Source organism: Protopterus annectens, chromosome 2.part1, assembly GCF_019279795.1.
Source record: "Protopterus annectens isolate FY-2018-M chromosome 2.part1, PAN1.0, whole genome shotgun sequence".
In the NCBI taxonomy this organism is placed as follows: Eukaryota; Metazoa; Chordata; order Ceratodontiformes; family Protopteridae; genus Protopterus; species Protopterus annectens.
In genome coordinates this window covers 1,943,779,491-1,943,805,189 of record NC_056729.1, presented here as the reverse complement: position 1 = coordinate 1,943,805,189, position 25,699 = coordinate 1,943,779,491, and the positions used below count along the sequence as shown (strand labels likewise).

At 36.6% G+C, this 25,699-nt stretch overlaps 1 protein-coding gene across 2 annotated transcripts in view; it reads right to left on the bottom strand.

The window, feature by feature from the left end:
* Positions 1–25,699, bottom strand: part of KHDRBS2 (KH RNA binding domain containing, signal transduction associated 2) — a 2,078,353-nt gene that overhangs the window by 844,257 nt on the left and 1,208,397 nt on the right. For both annotated transcript variants that reach the window (XM_044063332.1, XM_044063333.1), the window contains one exon: positions 13,626–13,753. In XM_044063332.1, coding sequence (XP_043919267.1) covers positions 13,626–13,753 — 128 coding nt within the window. The remainder of the gene's footprint in view (positions 1–13,625; positions 13,754–25,699) is intronic.

Genomic DNA, 25,699 nt, shown 5'->3' with positions numbered 1-25,699 from the left:
CCTCTTATCATTTACTCATACAGTTGCTGAGGCCAGAGATAATAATCATCTAGTGTCATGTCTCTTCCTAGACATATCCAAAGCATTTGATACATTGTCTCACTCTAAACTACTAAAACACTAACTGATCTTAACCTTTTTTTTCCCACTTTGCAGTCACTTTCCAGTTACTTTAATAACAGACAACAATTAGTCCAGTGGTTCAGTTCCTGCTCCCCCTTCTTGCCTGTAAATACACAAGTCCCTCAGGGTTCTATCCTAGGCCCCCTTCTATTCAATATCTTTACCAACCACCTCTACTCTTCCTGCAGCCACTCAGCTCTTATCCAATACACAGATGACTCAATCCTCATCACCACGTCTGACAACATGTCTCATCTCTGCTCACTTACACAAAACACATTCCGCAACGTAGAAAAATGGCTTAATGAAAAACAACTTATCCTAAACCCTAAAAAAAAATAAACTCTTACTTTTTCTGCTTTCTTTTTGACTCTTAGACCTCAGACTCCCTGAGTAAGCATGTGATTGGTTCGCTATGTAAACTGAACACTCTTTCACTCACGCAATGTGACTCAATAGTATGAGTAATAAATGGTGTGAAGTGAAGCACCGCACAAAAGATATGCAAAGAGTAATGCAACATCCAAAACACAGTTCTATCTTTATTTTTGGTGTACATAGATGTTTACTTTCTCAGCTTGTGTGCATGTATTATGAACATGTGTACTCATATGAATATGGGTTGTGTAATGAGGTTGATTGTGTTGAGCATTAATTGTTGATTATACTTCAGAGCCCCCATTAATACCAGGTAAGATCATTCCATTATTGTTTATTTTCATCTGTGTAATTGACAGTGACAATGGAATTGTCTTCTATTAAAAAGTAGCATAACATTTTGCCTAGATCCCATTTTAGAGTATTCTACAATGGACATCATTGGCTTATGTGTTAATACCTGATACATGTCTATTATATTTGGAAGAAACATCTGATGAAATCAGGGGTCCAGGGAAGTAAATAGTGTGGGAATAAATAGCCAGGGAATTGTTATGGCTAGACTTGTATAGGCCCTAGGGCCGATAGCCTAGTACCAACCTATGAGCCTATGTTCCAAATAATTTGATCTTCCATTAAATGGTGCCATGCTGTTAAACATAAAGTAATGAGAATTTTGAGTATAAACTATAAACTGTGGAAGGGGCCCATGAGTAATTAAATTCACATAAACAGATAATAGTCTGCACTTATATTACAGCTTTTTTGTATTTTTGCATGCATATTTTAATTTTTTTTTTAATTTTTGTCTTACTTTATTCTGCAGTCAGTATTTATAGAATGTGAATTAAGTTCTTTTTTTTTTTTTTATTTGAAGTACCAAATTTTGAAATATATTACTTACGTCACCCATCCAGTAATGAATAAACTCAGTGAAGTACAGAATGGATACTTGGAAGGATGTGATTACTTTGAACAGCTTGTGAAGATCTTTTAGCTTTATTAAAGATGATTTATGTCAAAATCAAGTCATGTGCAAATTACATTTTTCTGATGACCTTTAGAAGTTTCCAAGGTTGATTTTTATCTCCATGCATTAAGGAAAATCAAATATTCCACTTTAAATGTAGCAGAAATACAAGTCTTATGCTATTTCATCTTTTCAAGTGCACTCTTGAAAGATTAAAGACAACATTACAGCATTCATAAGGTTAATTTAGCACTCTTGTTAAGTATAATGGATTTATTCTTATTGCAACAGAGGTGATAAAAAAATAAAAAACATCTTGAACTGCAACTAAAATGACATTAGAAAAATGACCAGTTATATAAAAAACTTTGGATACATGTATTTTGTGACATGTTCCAGGTATATAAAATCTGTTTGAACAAAACATACATTTATTTTTTCTTTATCCCTCCTCAGCTTTCTATATTTTTATAGAAAATATTTTATTTTAATCTATAAGTCATCAAGACATAAAGCATTTAGCTTCACCTGCTACGTTTCACATATTATACTGTCTATAGTCTTCGTGTGTCTAGTAAAGAATCATACCCTGCAAATTGCAGATAATCCATTCGTACCACCACCAACCTCCCTGTTTTTAAAAAATCACTTCATTCACATCTAACTTCCGCATGGGAATGCTCCTGCTCCCACCCCTCATAGCCTATTCTCCATTTCCTACATGCAACTACTTCATATATTAAGAGACACTAAATAATAAGCCAACTGTAATAACATCTTATAATTCTCTAAGCATACAACTCCATTTGAGAAACTATATATTCACTACAGCAATTCTTTGTTTTTTTCTTACAAGATTTAACCAAAATATTTTTTTTGTGCACTAGCTTAATTCTTAGCTTTCAACAAATGAAACCTATCATGGCATTGTAACTGCTTAATCTTTGGTATGTCTAGAAGCTACAAATAACTGAAATTGTAAACTTCTGTAAACTTTTTAATCTTTGTTTGGTCTTGAAAGTACAAATGACTGAAATTGTAAACTTTTGTCACAATTGTTCTGTACTTTAGTCTTTAACCTACAAATGATTGAAATTGTAAACTGTAATCTTTGTTTTGGAGCTTTTCTCCCCAGGACTCCATTGAAAATGGGTTTTTCTTGGCCCAATGGACTATCCTGGTAAACCAACTGCAAATAAATAAATAAATAAAAATAATCAATGAATTTAACATTCATAATTCAAGCATTGTGCCAGCTCTTCAGCTTAGCATTGTTTTTCTCTCACCATTTTCACAAGAAATGATTATAGCAGAAGAAAAAAAGCTATCATTTGTTTTATCTACAGAACTACAATAATCAGAGTTGATGTGTTTTGTTAAAACTTTCAAATTTATGGAGTTAATAGAGGTTTGCTTTATGTGTCTGGAAAAATACACATGATTATTTTTAAAAATAATGATTTCCCTTTTACTGAGATATGGGCATATGAAGTCTACTTACTGAATTTAAGTAAAAGCTGGTTAAATAACTAAATATAGACTGCATTTATGAATACAGCTATTAGACATTTTCCAAAAGAAAATGATTGTGATTTAAAAGTAGAGCCCTGTTAAATGATACTGTCTGACATGCATGCACCTGTTTTGTAGATATTCTGTAACTTTAAAATCAGATATACTACCATTAAACAAGTAATCTAATGTCATTACTCTAACATCACTTCTTAGTGCTAGTTTAAGCAAGTACTTTATCAGCACTCACATAACAATATATACTAAAAACAGTACAGATTTGTATTAAAGAAAGTAGAATATCATAGGTTGTTTCAGAACTATTGAAGGACCAAGAATTTGCCCGTTTGGTACAACTAGAAAATAAATTAGTACACTTGGTGTCTTGCTATTTCTTTTCTATGCATATATAGATATAAATATAGATACAGATATAGATATAAATATAGATATAGATATACATGTGTATGTGCATGTGTCTATGTATAAATCAGATTTGCGCAAATATTCCTCTCAACTGTTCAGATTTTTGCCTTATACTTTTGTTGTGCTACTCATAAACTATGTTTTTGGACAAATCACTGAGGATTAAGTCACTAAATAACAGCATACATTTAAGTTTCAGACTCCATATCCTTCAGAGAATGTATGCTAACACAAAACCTGCAGTGTTAGTAAGTTTCTAAGTTTACAAGGGCAATACATACCTTTGCCCTGTTCTGGGGCCCATTATTTTAGGCTTTGTCCAGATTTCCTATAGCAAGAGGTTGAGAGATATGAGTACAAAGCAGGTGTAAATTCCTTCATGCAGGTAATTAAGAAGCTGTATTCAGCCTGAGGGTGAAAAACACTGGAAAAGAGGTTCTTTATCACTATGAGGGTTTTGTTTTTCTTGTTCCATTCATAATTTTCTTTCTCTGTTTTCTCCTTTCTACCAAGAAAAGAGATGCTACGCACAGAATATATATATAAGGCTAAAGTTCAGAAGTCACTTTAATGTGGCCTGCATGTGTTAGAAAAAAAAATAATGTCTTCTGAGTAGGACTGCACTTCTCCTACAGTAATATTTTTAAGTTCCCAGAATGTTCTAGAACAGCCTGAATCTTCAAAAACAGGTAACTTAACATATACCGAGATCACTATGTTGTTTAGTACTCCCTTTTATCCAAGGTATGTCAAAAAGAAAAGTTAAAGACTTTACAGTTTAGAAGGGATGTAGTGCAACTGAATGTGAATGAAGAGGAACTGTGAGTGAAATCTGTCAATGAATTAGAAAATCTTAAAATGCATTCCAAACAGCTAAGTATGTCTGATATAGTATGCAGCATAAAGTTTGAGGTAGAAAAATACAGTGATCTCAGAAAGGAGTCAGTGGAGGCTTACTTTACAAAACAACTTTTTATGATGAAGTTGATGGGATGATTTTGATGAAGGAGAGAAATAACACTGCCAGTTTATCACTGAGGATTTCCATCATATTAGGCAATTAAATAAGGAATGATTTATATATATGGAGATGTAGTCATTCTGACTCTAAATATACAAGGGTTAAGACAGTAGAACATGACTGAAACTAACAAAGAGGAATCTCTGTTTTGCGACAATGTTATTTTAGAAAGTCATGAGTATAATTTAATGTTTAGGGGTAAATTTGTTTGGGAGGTAAATCAGTCCTAGGAATCCATTAAGGCACTCACACTACCTCATTCTTGGCACATTTGCATGCTTATAAAATGCAGTTATTACACCAAAGTGCAGTTCAGCATTTCCTACTGTAGTTAACCCTGAAGGCTGCATCATATGTAAGTTCTGGACATTGATCTCTACTCAGTCACGGCCCTACACACACACACACACACACACACACACACACACACACACACACACACACACACTCACACACACACACACACACACACACACACACACACACACACACACACACACACACACACACACACACAAACATAAACATTCAAGCACACTCACACTCACACACACACACACACACACACACACACACACACACACACACACACACACGCACACATACACGCACACATTCAAACACATGCACACACACACACACTCACACACACACACACACACACACACACACACACACACACACACACACACACACACATGACAGTTCCCACACCTGTCACCGAGTCTTCTGCACATCCTATCTGTGGTATCTAGTGCTCTCCCCACTCAACAGTCCCTGTATTGTTAAAGTGCCATTCTGAATAGGAAATTGATTTCTCTAGTGTCTAGTACTTTCACTGCCCCCCCCCCCCAAATTCTCATAGTGTTAAAGTGCTGTTATGGCAGAGCAGTAATACTCCCTGGTGTGTAGTGCCCCCCCCAGTCCCATAGTGTTACACTGCTGTTATATAACAGGAGTGGCATTCCTTGGTGTCTAGTTCCCCCCACCTCCCAATCCCATAGTGTTACAGTGCTGTTATGTCACAGCAGTAGTACTCCCTGGTGTCTAGTGTCCCTCAATTACCATAGTGTTAAGATGCTGTTATGGCACAATGGTAGTACTCCCTCGTCTCTAGTGTACCACACCCCCCCATTCAATAGTGTTACAGTGCTGTTATGGAACAGCAGTAACATTTCCTGATATCTAGTACCCTCTCAATTCCGATAGTATAACAGTGCTATTATGGCACAGCAGTAGTCTTCCCTAGTGGCTCCCAATTCTCATAGTATTAAGGTGCTGTTATGGCACAGCAGCGGCATTCCCTGTTGTCTAATGCCCCCCAAATCCTCATAGTGTTAAGGTGCTGTTGGCACAGCAGTAGTACTGCCCATAGTGTTAACGTGCTGTTACAGTACAGCATAGTAATCCTTGGTGTCTAGTGCCCCCGCCCCCCACTCCCATAGTGTTACAGTGCTGTTTTGGCACAACAGTCGTATTCCCTGGTCTCTAGGGCCCCCCATCCCCATAGTGTAAGATGCTGTTATGGCATAGCAGTGGTATTCCCTGGTGGCTAGTCTTCCCTCTGTTCAGTGTTGTAGATTATGTTTGTTAGTCTAGGAGTGTGCTGAGATATGACAGTCACCCCAACCCTCAGTCAACCACACATACACACACATCATTATACTCCGGTGGAAATTACGCACACACATGCACACACACACGCACACACACACACACACACACGCATACATACATAGAGACACACACACACACACACACACACCACAGCTAACTCGACACCTCACTACCCCCTCTCTTACACCACACACACACACACACACACACACACACACACACACACACACACACACACACACACACACACACACACAGAGCTAACTGAACACCTCACTACCCCCTCTCTCACATCACACACACACACACACACACACACACACACACACACACACACACACACACACACACACACAGAGCTAACTGAACACCTCACTACCCCTCTCTCACACCACACACACACACACACACACACACACACACACACACACACACACACACACACACATGGACACTCACACACATCTACTGACCATACCTTATCACTAAAATTCCAAACAATTACCTCTTCTGCAATGACTGAACACAGCCTTTTGGCCATGGTCACTACCACAATGTGGTAGGAATGGCTATGCTTATCTACATGTCTTAAGGATTTCATGAAACATGAGATATATGGATGCCTTCCTAGAGAATGGACCAAGGCAGAGAGCACATGGCTAATTATTATATGACTGTCCCCTATACTGCCTGATAGCATGACATGGGCCTGCCCATCTTTATACTGGAGCACAATGTTACAGCTATGATGGAATTCAAAAAGGTTACTGAGTTGCATAAACAGGGTGTACACATTTCACTTCTTTTGAGACTGAAATAATTGCAAAGTTGAAACAGTATGTATATTTATGGATGCATTCTTGCTCAAATCACTATTATAACTAGTTTGAAGTTTAGAGTATATGTTAGTCCATGGCATATTAGTCCTTATTAGATGGAATCTAGTCATCTTAAACTAATCATGTCAAAGTCCATGGTGAAGCAAGTTTATTCAAAGGGTGATTTTTTTTTTACAAACTGCTTTTTTTTGTTTGTTTTTTGCTTATTGCATTTGTGTGCATGCTAGACTAGAGTTTGCCCCATATATTTACATTGTCTAATGCCTGATAATTTATCATAGGATCATAGGAAGTTACTACGCTATTGGCCTTGAGGCCCTTACAAGTCTAGCCAAAAAATTAGCCCATGTTCCAACAAGTCAGCACCCTATGCCACTGTCCAGCAGGGACACAGGTGGAATCCCAAGGGTATATTTTCTGCTCCCCTTCCAGTTATCCAGGTTGTGCTTAAAAGGTTTAATGAGGCATTAAAAAGGGTTAATGAGGTATTTACTGGCACTTTGCTGCTGCTCTCACCTCATTCTACTACTGCTATCTTTAATATGCGTGTTTCTCTTACAGTTTTGATAACTCTACTTATGAGTCCTGGTATAGCAAGTAAGAAAGTGTGAAAGTCTAAAGTTACAGTCCCTCATAATAATCCCCCTCCACAAATATCGTGCTCTCATGGTTTTTAATGTTTTATTTATTAAACTTTGTTAACTGAGTAAGTTAGCTGGCCCTGGGACCATTTCAGCGATGACCCTAGCTAGCCGGAAGCAACTAGTGTACAAAAGTAATGAAACTTGAAAAAAAGTAAAAGAAAAATAACAATAATCATATAAATAAAATTATAGTGAACAAAGAAATGAATTATAAAGAAGATAACCTGATACACAAATGCGTAATTTAAAGCAAAGATGTTATGAGTAAAGTTTCTGACCACTATTTACAACAGCATGTTTCTCTATATTTACATCATTGTTCTGTTAAATTATGTAGAAATTAATACAAAGGTATTTCTACACATGGAAAACTTATCCTTGTCTGCTTTGTCATAATGCCAGGCAAAAGAAATGTGCAAGTAGAATGAGAGAGTGAGAAAGTGAGAACATTGAGTGTGTAATAGTGATAAAACGAAAATGCACTTTGCTGCAGTAGAAATAGTTATTACATTTTCTTTGAATTTTTTTTTTTTTGATTTCTTTGTTGTCGCTATAGTCAGATGTATGCTAAAGGATTTTAGTCTTCATCAAGTAAACAATTACATTCATTGTCAACTTTTAAGTAAGCAAGTGACTATAATTAATGTAGGTTTGGGGGAGGCAGAGGTACAGTCTGTACAATAAGGATGCAAAAGGTGAATCTTCCTACAAAAATGCTTACAGAGAGTTTCAATTATTTGCTGAATTTCTTTTATAGTCACACTTTCATTGTCAGACCTGTGAGAATTGAACTTTCATGTCCTTTGTTGCTTTCAACAATGATACATGCCTTTTCTAGCCATTTATTTTGACTACTGCAGAGTACTTTATCTTAGACTTCTGGTAGACATTTAACTCTATAATGTACTGTTATAAGTGACTTAATATACTAATTTAGATACTGAAGTAAGTGTGTAAGATATATATTAATTGTCTCATATATTTATTTAGTTATATTAATTGTCTCATATATTTTTTAGTCATACGAGCCTGGGCAATGACTAAAAAAGGTCATCTGACTAGTTAAACCACTTGATCAGCTAATAGAAAATAAATAAATTAAATAAATACATAAATAGATAGAAGCGTGCTAAGCTGTACTGAGTGTAGAATTATGTGGAAAGGATTTTGACTGGCACCTTTAAAAGCAATTGGTCTTGTGAGATATGACACAACATGGGGGTTTAGTGATAAGATGTCTGCCTCATAGCTCCAGATTCTGAGCTGTAAGATACTTTTGTCAAAATGGTTAAAATAAGGAGGCATAAGCTTTCACTACATCGGGTAAACTGAGAGAGTCTAGTTTACATGGCTTCCAAATTATGGTTACCAACATCTTTGAAAGCTATATACTATGCAGTATCATACATGGGGGTCATTACTGATGTTTGGTCAATGTCTGTGAAGAATATACATTTTTTCTGTTGACTTGTCCTTGGGTACTCCATTTTTTCTTATCCTCTACAAGACGTATTTGACTAGCTACATGAATTTTGTCATTGTATACATATTTTAACTTCCCACTAGCCCTGTGGCCTGGTTCATGGCTTAAAAAGGATTTGGGAAGGACCATTTTACTTACCAGGCTACACATTCTCACAAGGTCCATTTTTTGTTCTACATTTTCTGGGAGCTGTTCATTTCAAAAAGCTTCTTTTGCAACAATCTTTGGCTATATAACTTATCTTGTCAGGAAAGGGTCTGCTAATTATTACCTGAGTGGAGCATTTTTTCCCACATTATATATATAATATGGAATAAAATACCTTAATTTATATGGGCACATGATACCAAGGCTTGACACATAATACTGAGGCCTGGCACATGATACAGAGGCCTGTCACATGATACAGAGGCCTGACACATGATACCAAGGCCTGGCACATGATACAGAGTGTAACACAAAAAGGCCAGCACCAGGGAATGAGGCAGAATGATACAAAAATGAAGACAAAAATGTTTATTAGAACCAGACCGGTTTCAGCTTATAGCTTTCCTCAGTAGCAATACATGAAATGTTGATACAGAGGCCTGGCACATGATACAGAGGCCTGGCACATGATACAGAGGCCTGGCACATGATACAGAGGCCTAGCACATGATACCTGTATAGGATATCATTTTTAAATGTACCTAAAGAGTGAATTCATAGTTATCATGACCTCTTAGTAATTTAAGTAGGAAAAGTACTTTGGCCACATTCTTGTTTTACATAAAATTCCAGCTGCTTTGTTCTTATATTTTCTGTATGATTGTTATGGGTTGCCTTACCTGTTGTAGGCTATGCTGCTGCACCATTTACACAACTGAATTTGCATTGCACATCAGGCCACCATTTGCACAACTGAATTTACATTGCACATCAGGACACCATTTACACAACTGCATTTACATTGCACACCAGGGCACCATTTACATAACTGAATTTACATTGCACATCTGGGCATGATTTACACAACTGCATTTACATTGCACATCAGGGTAGCATTTACACAACTGAATTTACATTGCACATCTGGGCACCATTTACATAACTGAATTTACATTGCACATCAGGGTATCATTTACACAACTGAATTTACACTGCACTGCACTGGACTGTAAGAGTCTGTTCCTGTGGAGGCTAATAAATCAGAATCTAGTCTATGCATGTGCAGAAGCCATCCAATCAAAGTCAGACACTCTCATACTTCAATGGAGCTCAAGTTCAGGTATCTGAGAAACAGATGCCTGTGTTCTCAACAGAGGCTGATACACTGCAGTCCCATTCTGAAGAAACTGCTGCAGTCCTTCAGTGGATAAGCATAGCTAGGGTATGGCAAAGGGGTAGCCACCCTGAGCAAAAGTTGCTAGGAGGTGTGATTAACAGATGCCGATCAATTTGTAGTATAGTTCTGATTTATTTCTGTGATGACATTTCTGAAAGCTGGTATGCAAATTCCCAATATAACTTGTGCAGGACTGAAATGCATGCTTCAGTGCTACTTCTGTGGTCTAAGTTTAGCAAGTGTAGCAAGCAGTTTGCTACAGTTTTTGAAAGAAGACCTTTTTTTCTGATGATGGAGGTAGGGGACCAGGAACACCTCCTCCTTTCTTAAAAAGATAAACGGAGAGTGATGGATGAGAGAGAGGATTTTTTTTAGCTCCTCAACTGAAAACTGAGGAATGCCAGTTGGGAGAGAGGCTACAGATGATAGGTGAGTCAGATATGACAAATTCTAATGCTGAATATGTATATGGCTTGTCCCGTTAAAAACTTGAGTGTATTCTATATGGAAACCTTAGAGGTAACACACAACCATGTGCTGAACTGGTGGTGAACGGTACCATCTACACCATTCAGGATGACATAGCAAATCTATTGACTGATAAATTCAACTCAAACTTCAACATCCCACTCCACCCCCCAACTTCATCAGGTGGAATCCCACACCCTCTCTGCCAACATACTTAGCATCAGCTATCAGCACTTGCTAAAGCCAAGAACTCCACCTCCATGGGTCTCTACAACATTCCTAGTTGCCTCCTAAACTGTCTAAAACATGACCTACCATGACCACTTCAGCTACTCTTCAATTACAGCCTTGAAACAGTCATTCCCCTATACAAGGCTGGACCAACAACATACCCAGCGAACTATAGACCCGTAAATCTAACAAGCTTAATATGCAAATACATGGAATGAATTATCATGGAAATGATAACGAAATTGGCAGCCTACAGACATGGACTCATCCCAATTTAGCATTGTTAAGGGAAGGTCATGCATACTCAACTTGGTATACTCCTTTGATAGGGTCACCAAGGCAATGGATGAGGGTAAAACAGTGCATACTGTATATCTTGTCCTGGCTAAGGCATTTAATACAGTACCCCACTTGGGTATTTTTTGAAAAGCTCTCTAAACTAGGCATAAATCCTTACATAACTCACTGGACTGCAGCTGGCTCACTAATGATTTATATTGACCTTTGATAAATTGTCAATGCAAGTTAAATACACCATTGATTAAATCACCCCAAGAGTCAACCCAGTAGTAAAGGATATGGGAACATGTGTAGACAGCAGTCTGGCCTCTGACCAACATGTAGGTAAGACAATAGGAAACTGTTGCTAAGTCACCTGACTTATAGGAAGTTATACTTATCAGATCTATAACTGAATACAATGCCCCCCTTGGCAAGCATCACACCGTATATTTGCCACAGCTGGCATGCCCACAAAAAAATTCTTACCAGGGGAATTCATGGCATGAACACCATGTCCTCTGCTGATTGCCTAAATGCACTGTCACTGCATTCAATCTTCCATGGGCTGCTGAGAGGAGGTTTTGCTTGGCGTATAGCTCCAGCCCTGATGGATCTGTTGCACATGTGCAAAAGAAACAGCCCCAGAAACACTAGCTGCAGGGATCTGAACTTCACTTATAACACAAACAGGGCCTGGTGGAGAGACAAATATGTGTCCTAAAGGATTCCCACACTATGGAATAGGCTCCCCATGCATGAAAAAACAGAATACATCCCTGACATAGTTCAAATAAAATTTGGATGGGAAATCAGAAATTTACCCCCTTTCTGGTCCCCTTGAGCCTTATGGACAAAAGCCATCAGTAAGAAAAGTATAATCCTAACTAACACCCCAACCCCCCATAAAATCCTTAGCTACCTGTCTACTAAAATGTCCTTATATATATTACTTGGGACCCAAATGGTTTGGGATGTAGTGCTAGGCTTGTAAGGGCCCTAGTGGTTATTTGTCCATTAGATAATGGGCGACCTGTAGATTAGTACCCTGACTAGACAGTGAATGTTCTCCAGTAGATAATGGGCGACCTGTAGATTAGCACCCTGACTAGACAATGAATGTTCTCCAGCAGGCTGTTAATCTACAGGTAACACACACTAAAAAATGAGTCCGTGACTTCATAGCAGTGTATTAAGCTGTCATAGAGCTTGGACAAAAAGTAACCTAACAGTCGCTATTATTTTACGGTTGCTGAGCAAACGTTTTGCTGTTCAGTGAGTGTAAAATAAAAAAAAGTGTGTGTGTGTTTATGCCTGTGCGTGTGAGTGTATGCATGCATATGAGTGAGAATGAGATAAATCAACACACTATTTTGGACTTTTTAAGGAGTGCTTTTAATGCTTAGCGAGCGTAAAAATGAAATGAAACATAAAAAAGTGTGTGTGTGTGTGTGTGTGTGTGTGTGTGTGTGCGTGTGTGTGTGTGTGTGTGTGTGTGTGTGTGTGTGTGTGTGTATGTTTCTATCTGTGTGTGAGTGTATGCATGCCTTTTGGGCATTACTGCTTGCTTTGTTACCTATGAAGCAATGAACCTATGAATCTAATAGAACAAAATTAAATGAAGAGAGTTATATAGATTTGGACAGTGATTTTAATATTTACATGATATCATATGGAGTTGAAGGTCCAAAGAACATGCATGCAGGAAATGAAGATTGTACTATATCATGATGATATTTTCACATGTGGTCTACATATGTGTGGTCTTGCATCTTCTTACTAATTATGTATTTTTCAATCTACCTTAGAATAAGAGAATACACCTTCATCAGAAACTTAATAAAAGTTGTGGATATTGGTGTCAAGTGATTTAAAACTAAAGCATGATTATTGTTCCTAGACTGTGTCTCTAAAACGCCGACCAAGAGCAGTGCACTACCCCTATAAACAAAGGTAAAATAAATAACCAAACAAACAAATACATAAATAAAACAATAATGATCCTATGAATAAAATATCTCCTTACCATCAAATTCAAAGTAAATTTCAATGGTGTTAAGTATGACAAAAACCTTAGTTTTTCATGTAGTCTTTGGCTGTGCCCCCCCCCACACACACACACACAAATTCAGGCAGGTATTTATGGTGGCACATAGCACTTACTTTTTGTACAGTTTTGAATAGTAGTAGTAATGTTATATATTCCATTACTGTTCTTCAAACAGTACTAGGTGTTGCATTACTCGGGCCATTGCAACTACACATTTGTCTCTTAACATTACACTTAGAAATACGTATTAAACACTGTACCTTGCTGTTGCTGCTGAAATTCCTCGAATCCCCCTTCCTCGAACACCTCTCCCTCTACTGGACTCATCAGAACCATTCAGATACGACAGCTCCCTCAATTGCTCCTGGCGGATTTCATCATTATAATCCTTATGGAAAAAAAAAACACAGCAATATTACCACTGACTGTACCCTATGCTGAGATGTTTGTAAAAAGGCAATATTATTTAGTATTACTTATTTTTATGTGGCCCGGCTTTCTCTGAACTTTGATGCTTGTAATGGTTGCAGTGATGGAGTTAATTATTTACTGAACAATTCTATCAAACACAGAAGTGACATGCGTATTATATAGAAAACAATGAGGTTACTTACCTTTTGCATATTTTATTTTTATATAGATAGTAACTAATTTCTATAAATAAAAATAACATCTTTAAGAAATGAGAAGTCATAATGATTGGTTAAACTGACATGTACAAGCTTGATATAATAAGTAACAGTGGTGCATTATTTTGAGTAAGATTTACTTTCCTGTTATAGTCCTTTAACAGGAATATGCCAAGGAATGAATACTTCACAAATATGACATGACCCTAGCCAACAAATAGAATTATGTCGAATTTTGATTAGAACATGACATAACAATACACAATGCACCCATCATATAGCTGTGTTAAATTACAACCAAAACATTAAAGCAGTTTTCAAGCCATTTTATATCAGTAAGGAGAGTTAGAATTATTGCAAAGTATCATGTATGATAATGACAGTAAAATTAAGCTAAATATGATGCATTGCACTTAAATATTCCAATTTTCGTGGAATAAAATAAGGCCGCGTTAGGTTAAAGTGAGATATCTGTACATCTTACTCTTATATGTATCTGGCAGTTAGTGCAGAATATTAAGGCTCTACACTGTTATTAAGTTCCTTCCTGCATTCTAGAAGACAGGGTTTGATTCCTTCCACTTCCATTTACATGTAGTGTAACTGAGGAATTCACTTATGCTTGATCTTAGCTAAAAATATGGGAAGTGCTTAACCTAATAGTGCTCCTGGGTTGTCCCTGGAAAGAGACATGTTTAGTATCTTACCAAATTAAGAAATGAATAAAATAAACATTATACAAACTGCCAAATCCAGGAATATCAGCTAGATAGTCTGCAGTTGTTGTTGTCATGTTTAAAATTATTTTATCATGTGATAACTTAAATTAATGTACTTTTTTAAGTCATGTGCCTGTGGCAAATGGATATGATAGACAAATGGGGAAATAGAAGACAAGAAACTGTGTGTGTGTGTGTGTGTGTGTGTGTGTGTGTGTGTGTGTGTGTGTGTGTGTGTGTGTGTGTGTGTGTGTGTGTGTGTGTGTGTGTGTGTGTGTGTGTGTGTGTGTGTGTGTGTATGTGTGTGTGTATGTGTGTATGTGTGTGTGTGTGTGTGTGTGTGTGTGTGTGTGTGTGTGTGTGTGTGCGCGCGCGCGCGCACGGGCGCACGTATGTGCACACATTTGTGTGTTACTCATTGTCTTTAAAATCCACAAAAGAAGGAAAGAAAATTCTGCAATAATGTTTTACTCATGCAATCAATCTGACTGATTTATAAATTAAAAAAAAAATTGCTATTATTTTTTACCTTCCTTGTAGAGTCATTCTGGTTAATTCACAGATAAAGAAAGAGCATCGCTATACAACAGCACTACAAAATCAATATACAATCAGAAATTCTTTTTGAAAACATGCCATTCAATTTTTAATTTCCTCAGGTCAGCTCTTAACTTGTCTGATAATCGTGGAATGTATGTGCTTACTGTTTTATTCTTACACTTGATAAGATCAAGAGAAATAAAAAGTAATCATTTGCTATTGTTGGGCACAAAACAGAATTTCTGTATGGTTTGAAAATGTGATTATGCTTCATGTGTTAAAAAAGAAAAAAAAACAATGCTAGTTACAAAATGTGTATTTGTGTTTAAGGTTTTTACAGTGTATTGCTGATAATGGTGGGTACATCAGAAAAGTTTTCTTTTGCTCCTGAATTAGGAGTATAGCTGAAGTGTATGAGGTAAATTCAGAAAGTAGTTGGAAGCACTAAAATATCTCCTTCATTCACTTTGCTCCTGCTTTGCCTTTACTCATCACGTATGAATGATCTAGAATGACAATTTTGCAAAGAGCCCACATGAATAATTATTAACGGTGTCATGCTACAGTGAGTCAACAAATGGTTAAGAAAAGCTAAACATTCAGTCTGTAAGATATTACTACCTTAACTGTGTGACTCTGAGATGAAATCAAGCAAAAAGTATAATTGCAGACTGAGCTTGAATATGGTGGACTTGCAGAATAAAAGAACAAAATGTAGCGTACCACATTAAACAGAAACTAACAATATACAGTGAATTTTGCAATAAAGTGTTTTCCAAATTCCTAGACCTAACTGTATATAAATAATCACAAATATGGTTAGTGAATTTTCTTTTTTTTAAAAAGATGTTACCAAATTTTCTTATACTTTTGTCTGTATTAAATGCATCATATCCTTGACATTTTGCTATATAAGAAATGCCTAAACTGTTAAAGGTATAATCTTTATTAACAGTTTAGGCAAAAGTTTTGCCAAGACAAAGTATAGTGCATTCATTAATATATCTACAATATGAGTAAGTAGTACACTTTTATCTTTTTTGGGTCTGTTTGTGATTTTATTAGTCGAACAAGACTTTTGTTTTTATAATAAGCACTTCAAAATAAAAGCCCTCTTGTTAGTGAAAAGTGGTTTCTTTATCTAATTCTTCATCTACCCAACATGCTTCTTAAACAACACTAAGATGCATGTAGCATATCTGGACATGGTCAACATCTACCCAACATGCTTCTTAAACAACACTAAGATGCATGTAGCATATCTGGACATGGTCAAGGCCTTGGCACTATCCCCAATGCAGGTATTACTGGCAGGCTTGCAAATATGAATGTAAATCCTTATACTGTCAGGTAGATAGCCAACTGTCTGTCTGACAGAACCAATGTAGTTAATGTCCCAGATGACACTTCTCAAAACAAAACTATTGCCAGTGATGTACCACACATCTCAGAGACAAACCCACTTATTTGACATGTATTGTGATATCATTAGGCCAACTCTCCTTATGGCCTGAGAAATAGATGCTACCTAGGAGAAGGCCCAAGCTTCGCTCTCATGATCAAATCACACCATCTGTGGGTAAGTCCGGCATTACCCATAACAAGTCATGGGTTATTGCTTAAAGATAACTGCAGGTAATCAACTAATTAACCTATGAGGCATGTGATATCTTCAATATATTTTACACATTCTCAAGCGATTTATAACAAAATGAGAAAAAGAAGTGGATAGTTGGGATAAAAGAATCAAAGAATGATATTTACCACAAGCATTTAATGGCAGAATACAGTGAGGGATTAACAGCTGTGCTCCAAAGGGAAGGTAGGAAGTCTTAAGATTAAGCCATAGCAGAAACAGAGAATATATACACTTACAAGCTGTACAAATAAAAATAGGTCTACAAGGTGTAAAATGTTCATAATCACAAATTATAACGAAGTATAATATTATTTATGTCTTGGTAAGAATGCAAAATTCTTATCCTTTACTAATTAAAACAGAGAAGTATAAGATATAATTATTTTGTTATATTAGCCTGGCCAACAGGAAATGTAAGATTGTAACTACTGCTATAATTATAGTAATCAATGTGGTGAATTTGTGCTCTGCACATGACATGCCGGCCTTTGCTGCTAACAGTGGAAGCTAAAAGGAATCTATCATTCTGTAAACACATGGGATGAAAAAAGATTGATGGATAAATCAGGCATTATAATGGCACAGGAAGATGATATTTCTAAAATGATGTGCATGAAAAACAGAATAGCATGTTACTAATAATTAACATTAATTGGAATTAATAAACACTGGGAGGCCTACTGATTGATTCTGACACCTTTCAGCACTGTACCGACTGAAAGTTCTTTTTTAGTCAGTGTATGCAAAAATGACATTTTTGTGCTAATTTAAAAACAAGTTCTGTCATAAATAAGGCCACTGTGACACTTGCTTAAATCTGTGTCATAGTTATAGTGAAATGTATTCATTATAGCTAAGGTTTGGTTCTTAGGACGAAACATGAGTCTCCAAATACAGGTATCATAAACTATAACATGCCTTAATGTTAGTGAATTATACTACATTTTGGGTTTATTGTTTCTTACATAGTGAAAGTAAAAAAAAAAAAAAAAAAAGAAATAGGATAACTACATTTTCAGATGCCAAACATTAAACATTTCTTATAAAAATGAAATATATTTTTAACCACTAGTAATGGCTCCACACACAAAAACTGTTCTCTTTTAACTTTATTTTTTTGCCTATTGATGTAGGGACAAGTCCCCCCCCCCCCAGACATACTAACTCCAAGACTGACATGCATCAGAGAAAAAGGAATATTTTGAGAAATGGCTATGTCAAACTTTATATATGCCAGTAAATTAAGTCTCCATGTTTCAAGTGGCCCTGACATCTGGCATTTTGTTTGTTTTATGGCATAGTCAGATTTTCCAAGAAGAATGTTATTGTTTTCTGCAATATTTACGAGAAAACTAGAAGTATTTCTGCTAAAGCAGAATATTTGCAAATGATTATTTTTATTTATTTACTTAGTTACTTTCTTATGTATTGAGGGCCACAGCACCTATTAGAGATTAAAGTCAGAAATAAATAAAGAAAGAGGAAAATATAAATAAATGGACCAAGCACATTGCTTTATTGAATTCCATGAAGTCTGGGCACTCTGCCTTTCAAGGCATTACTGAGCATACAACTGAAGCATTTAAACAATAATCCATTAACATTTTAAACAAAAATCAGTTAAATTAACAATTAACTACTACTCATTGAAGGCCAACACATTATGTTAAAGTCAAAGTCAGTGTCCCAGTTTCCTGTTTTACATGAGGCTGGGGTATTTTATGAGCTATTGCCACATCTCTGTATTAAGAGTCTTTCTCCTATCTTCTTCACAAGTCATGCTTATCTGTTGCAAATCTATTGACAATCCATCTATTGACAATGGTCTTTTTCATCTTGCTATATCTGATGAAATATTTGTGCTGTGCATGTATAGGTTACTTAGACAGTATGCTGTTCTTCTGTATTAGTCTTTGAAATAATTGTATTTAATTGCTATCGTATTACTTTAATGAGGAGCTTTTCTCCCATGGCCTCTGATGAAAATGGGGTATTATCCTAGTTGAACTTTCCCAGTAAACAAATGTCAAATAAATAAATAAATTAAATGTTCTTTCATGCAATCCAGCTATCTCTTGGCTGGGAGTCCTAATCATCTCCTTTTGCCTCTGCCAAATCTTATTTATTAAAGTACCTTCTTCTTTCCTGAACCTGTGATTGTACCTCTCCGACCAGTCTTCCTTGACCTTCTGTACAACTTGGACTACATTGGCTTCTGCTCTGATGCCTCCATTTCTTCATCTATCCCACAGCATACGTTCTACTACCCATCTTAGCCTCTTCATCACCATCTTGGCCTTCATCTCCTTCACCTCAAGAATCTTGGCCTATTCTGTTCTTACTGTTCAGGTTTCAAGTCTGTGGATGCCCCTCACTGGTGCTAGTGGTGAAGATTGAGGCTCCTTGATTACAGGTCCAGTGATGCCTGTGCACGTCCTATTTTGTGTTCCTTACCCCTCAGCTTCATCAGTAATTTTCCAGAACATTCTACTTCTGACATTTTGTGCCACATCGTTGCCTCTTCAGCAGAATAGTTTATAGTAAATGACCCGGTATCTCCCTTTGACTCAGATTCAGATATCTTAAAATAAAATATGAAAAAGAGTTTAGTAAATCAATTTCAGTACCTTCATCCCTTTGTAAGGGGAGGGGGGTGGAGGTACACACAATAGTAGTTATCTAGTACCATTGTCACTCCCTTCATGTTGCTAGATGAAATGTTGCACTTACAGCACTTACAGGAGAGTTACTATTAATACTTCACACGTTATCATATAAACTTATTTTCAATGTTTGTACTAAGTGGGAGGTTGGCGTAATGGTTAAGGTGTTTACCTTATAGACACAAGGTGCAGGGTTTGATTCTCACATGGGGTAATTGGCTAGACTTAAAATGGCCCACAAGTACTACTAACCTATGTTCAAATACACAATTTTTTAGAAGATGCAATGGATTGTATTTTATATATTATATTAGATTTTACATGTACATCGCCAACTGGTTTTACATACGGAATAATTTTATGTTGCACTACTTTCTTCTGGTAGATATTTATATGCATTGAAACTACTGCATTTATAAATCACTCTCTTCTTATAAGGTACTGAAGGTCGCAACCTGTTTGCAACTACCAAAATCAAGAAAAGGCTTAACTGCCTTTTCTCTGAACACATTCTCTTCAGCTGCATCTGACATCTGAAATACCTTCAGAGGACTTGATCATCTTCCCCTCACCACGGCACATACTGCGCTTCTCCTCACGATGCTCAATAAATCTCAGTTCTGCAAGGGAAGGTTCAACTGACTTCAGATTTCCTACAGAAGAAAATGATACATCCATAGAAGGCTTGACTACCTTCTCAATGTCACAAATGCCAAACACTGAATCCTGTGACTCCATTGTGATTACTTCCAGCTTCTCTAAGCCTTAACTATGCCCAGAATGGAAGCTGGAAGTTTTTGTTTGTCTTTTCGGCTTTTCCCGGTAAGGGATCACCACAGCGGAACTCTGGTCCGCTAATGATTGGCAGTAGATTTTTACGAAATGCTGAGGTGCCAGTTCGATGCCCAACCTTCAACGAAGGCATGCCCATTTACGCACGCATGTCTTTCGAACACTACCCAACCACGGGGAGGACATGCAGACTCCACACCGAAGGCACTCCCAAGCCTAGCCGAGAATCGAATGGGAGAACCTCTTGCTGTGAGGTAACAATGTTACCGCTGTACCACTGCGGCATAGAATGGAAGCTGGAAGTATGAGAATGCAAAGCATCCCTCCATCAACAAATGAGTAGGAGAAGTCCCCTAATACCTAAATCTAGTTTCTCCTAGTAGTTTAAATACCACCTCAGGTCTCCCCTGAAAACAGGCTACTAACCTAGTGAGACTAAGCTGTTCAACAAAGCATAAATAAAATAAATTACATTGTACATTTTCACATTTGTATTGCTGTTATATTGAAAGGGGTTCTCAATGATTTTTGATCTTATTGCCCAAAGGGGTGCATGTACTTACCAACTGATGGCATATGTACATTCTGTACCTGGCCAGCACCCTATCATTACCTTTCAAGAATGCAATTTAAAACCTTGTTTTCTCTAGTTTCTGGTATAGACTCAGCATATTCACAGCCCTGTAAAAGTTTAAGCAGGATATTGGAAAACAGGTGCATGGTGCAATTTTGTGACTGGTATCATTTCATATATTTGATTGAGCATCAAGGAACTCTAGATCTTCTAAACTATTTTTTTAAATGTAGTATTAATGAGGTATATTTTTGATTGTACTCAAACTATTATAGAAGGACATGGAGATGTAAGTTTCTAGGATAAAATGATATTGAAAGTAATGGAATAATATGAAGATAATAACATAGAAACGAACAGAAAATATTATTTCCAAAATTAAATACAAGTAGGATAAAAGTGATAATAGTTAACAGCTGTTACAATGTAATGCTAATGCTTTACACTGAATTACTCGATCGCAGTACCAGCAAATTACTCAACCGCAGTACCAGCAAATTACTCAATCGCAGTACCAGCAAATTACTCAATCACAGTACCAGCAAATTACTCGATCACAGTACCAGCTTGATCTCTATCCAGGTTTCCTCTCGTAGCCACGATGTCTACGTTTGAATAGGATGACTCATATCCAAGTTTCCTCTCGTTGTAGCCATGATGTTTGCATTTCAATAGGATGAAGTGGAGGAACATGTGTTGTATTTTATCTATTAAAGCAAGACTTAGAGACACCAAACCATTTTGCTTCACTTACAAAGCAGACAAAGCAGTGTCTCCAACTACACGTCTTCCTCTTCTTTATCAGGTCTGAAGGGGGTTGACATTTTTCCTGAATAGCACTTGTAGAGGTATGACTATAGTCATCAATGCTAAGCTATAGTTTTCATATCTAACATTCCACTACCATAGTCACCCATGGCCATATTGTTTGATTACACTGTTTCATGTGTTATTTAAATTAGTCTATAGGAGTTTAATAGTTTCATTTTGTAAATCACTTATTTTAGTACCTGCCCTGTTTTGCTTCCTGTAACCTCTGCTAGCATTTTCAGTTGGCCTTTTGTATATTCCAGTTTACTTGTTTATTTCCTTGCATAATATCTATCAACACATCTCTATTCAGCAAAGGAAGGGTTACTGCCTTTTCATTAGCCACAGAAGAAAACAATACATCCAAAGAAAGCTCATGTGCCTTCTCAGTACCAAAACCACTGCACGCTGAATTTTGTGACTCCACTGTAGTTACTTCCAACTTCTCTGAGCCACCAGTTTACCCAGAATCTATCTATCTACATATCTACATATCTACCTATCCACCTACCTACCTATGTATCTATCTGTCTGTCTATCTACTTACCTTTCTATCTCTCTATCTATCTATCTATCTATCTATCTATCTATCTATCTATCTATCTATCTATCTATCTCTCTACCTACCTATCTATCTACATATCTATGTCTGTCTGTTTACCTACCTATCATCTATCTATTTATCTATCTATCTTTCTATCTATCTACCTAACTTTTATCTATCTATCTATCTGTCTATCTATCTATCTATCTATCTATCTTTCTATCTACCTACATATCTACCTGTCTGTCTATCTATCTATCTATCTAGCTATCTTTATATCTAATTTAATTTTATAAATGGGGCAGTCAAATTTTAGTTTCAGCTCAGGGACTATAGCCAGCATTCAAACAAACACTGTTTAACCAATCAAAATCATAGGTTTATAGGTTCATAGGTGTGTACTAGGCTAATGGCCCTGGGACCTTTACAAGCCTAGCCCATAGGATTACCCTGGCATCGTGCCATCCGACCGTATGGTGTTGATAATGATGCAGATGGTGTTTCTCGATTCTTAATCCAAATCATGACAATTACAAATCTGCATGCTCCTGTAGCAGTTTTTCACTGTATGTGGGTTCAGTTATTTTTTTCATAAAATGAATTAGTTTATCAAACTGGGGTGATACCTAAAATGATAGCTTTCCAGGACTGCCGGTAAGTAAGCGATGCACCCTCTCCCATTGCGGCTGTGATTTACTTTCAAACATTCAGTCTTTGTAATACAGGATGTTACCTTTCCAACATGTAAATAAAAAAAAGTCACTCATCCAAAATGCTGAAAACTAATGCCTAAAATACAAAAGACAGAAGTGTTTTTTTGCAGGAGGCAAGGTCTCCTTTATGCCCTGCAGGTGAGAGACCAACCCCACATCCCCCTCTGATATATATATACACACCAACTCCATGGTTGCTTCATCTCAAAGAAGGGAGAAATGTCCCAAAAGGAAGGAGTCAATGCCTGTGCACACCTAGAAATTGTCAGAGATTTTCTGTGGAAAGCAATGATCAGTGTTATAATCCTCATCATGCTTTGTACAACTGATGATCACAGAATATTAATTCATCCACCTGTAGGCATACCATAAATATTTACAGCAAATTAAAACATACAAAAGAAAACTAATATTCTGATATTAAATGTGCATATCAAACTCAAAAAGTGTTAATGTCGTTTTTTTTTTTTTTTAGTAGAAAGATACAATTGTAGAACTAAGGATAGTCTGATTAAGATATAAAAAAGGTAAGCATTGTTCAGGTTGTTTTTTATTATCTTCATTTTTTTATGTATGTACGTACAAAAATCTAAGTTCAGGCAAGCAGCAGTTCGGAGGCAGTGGGAGAAGGATTTAGAGTTAGGGTGTGGCAAAGCAGTTTTAGGGTTAGGGAGCAGTAAGGGAGTCTGTGGTTAGGAAGGCAGAAGGGAGTTTTAGGATTAGGGTGCAGAACGGAAACTTTAGGGATAAGGAGCAATCACGAAATTTAGGTCTAGAGAGGGGGTTGAGTTTTAAGATTAGGCAATGATTGGGGACTTGGTTTATGGAGAGAGTAGAGAGTTATGGCAAAGGAGAAAGGACTTGGGTTGGAAACTGCGTATGAGTTTTAAGGTTAGAGTTTGGGTTCTGCTAGGTTTATATAGTTTCAAAGTGTGGGATGTTGGAGTGGCTATGTAGTAATGGGAGACTGGACTACTGGCTACTTAACCATTTGCTTTTTTGAGCAAGTGGCAATGAGTGAGTAGTGAGTTTCTAGAATGCAAGCAACTCTAATAGACACAATGTTCTGTTTTGACTTTGATAATGTTTTCATTTTACACTGAAGATTAACTTTAGCATATGATGGCTTATTATCAGAAAGTATATGCATAAAGTGCATCAATAGCTAACATTCGCTTTAGTAAAGTTTACGTTCACTTAAAGGATTACTACAAATTTCAGGACAATGTAATCTGATATATATTAATACCTTAGACAAACAGTATATACATTACTGTTAAGTATATTTATAATATGAAGTGTCTGTATACTTAATGACTCAAAGCCAAATTACCCTTTAAAAGTTATTCAGCGATGTTAAGAGAGAAAGAGACAACAGGAGTGAGAGCAGTTCTATTCTATATTATGGATTTTACGACAAGAAACAAACATGCATTGTGCACTAGATAACAAGATAACGGAAGCTGCTGGAAAGGAAAAGAGTTGGACAGTCTGTGAAACTCAAACTCATCCAGAGACAATGCACTGAGGAATAACGTTACAGCAATCAGAAAAGTTTGCTCTATATATATTGGCTTATGTCTAGCAGATGTCCAAAGGTCACTGGGCCTTTACTGATGATACTCATCTAGTCTGTACATTAGGATAGGACAGGGTGATCAGATTAATTACAATGTAGGCCAATCATTGCTTTACCAATAACTGCTTTTGTGATTTACCACTCACCTCTAGTGAGGCCTGTAATGAATTTATTAATGCCCACCAGTATTTTATAACCACAAAGGTAATTAGTGTGATAAGAGCATGTGCTGCTCTCTGGTATTTATATAAGAATGTTTGTTAAATAAACTGTCATGATTCAAATAGTTAGTAAATAAGGTAACACTGTCCCCGGAAGTTGTGAACCACCAGCCTTTCAGTTAACAGCAAAGCATGCTACCCAGATATACAACAGACAATGAAACATTTTCTTGTAAATTCTTCAAAATACAATGCATAAAAATAGCTACAAAATCATTTGATAGATACTGGCAGCATCATTACTTTGGAGGATCACATAAGGGTGATGAGTAATGAATTCAAATATGAACTCTTAGATTTTTACATTAATTTTCACTATGCTATAGGCATTTCTGTGGTTCAGATTATGATGCAGCAAACTGACATACAGCTTAAATTTTGAGTGACATTTTCTAGGGTAAGACACACATACACCAGTTTTTGCTACTTTCTACCTATGCTATTAAAAAGGCATTGCTATATACGAACTTTCTTCCTAAGTTCTTAGGAAGTCAACCCAGTATATGCACACACACAAACACTCACACACACAAACTCGTATGTCATTTTATCTTAAAGAATATGCATACACAACTGATCGACCACAACTGGTCTAAACATACTTTGTTTAACTCATTATAACTAACTAACTAACTAACTAACTAAAATGGGAAAATGTATTTTGTACCTGGGCAATCATGACCCTATATGTGCCTTGCCAATATCAACACTCATGATGTACCTTTAACTTCTAGTGAGGTCTGTAAAGAATTTATTAATGGCCAACCATGGTTGCATTACACTGGGAGAAAGGAAAAAAAAAATGATGTTCACCACTAGCTCACGCAATCCGGCACACTGTGGCAATGTAAACAGCAATACTATATATATATATATATATATATATATATATATATATATATATATATGTA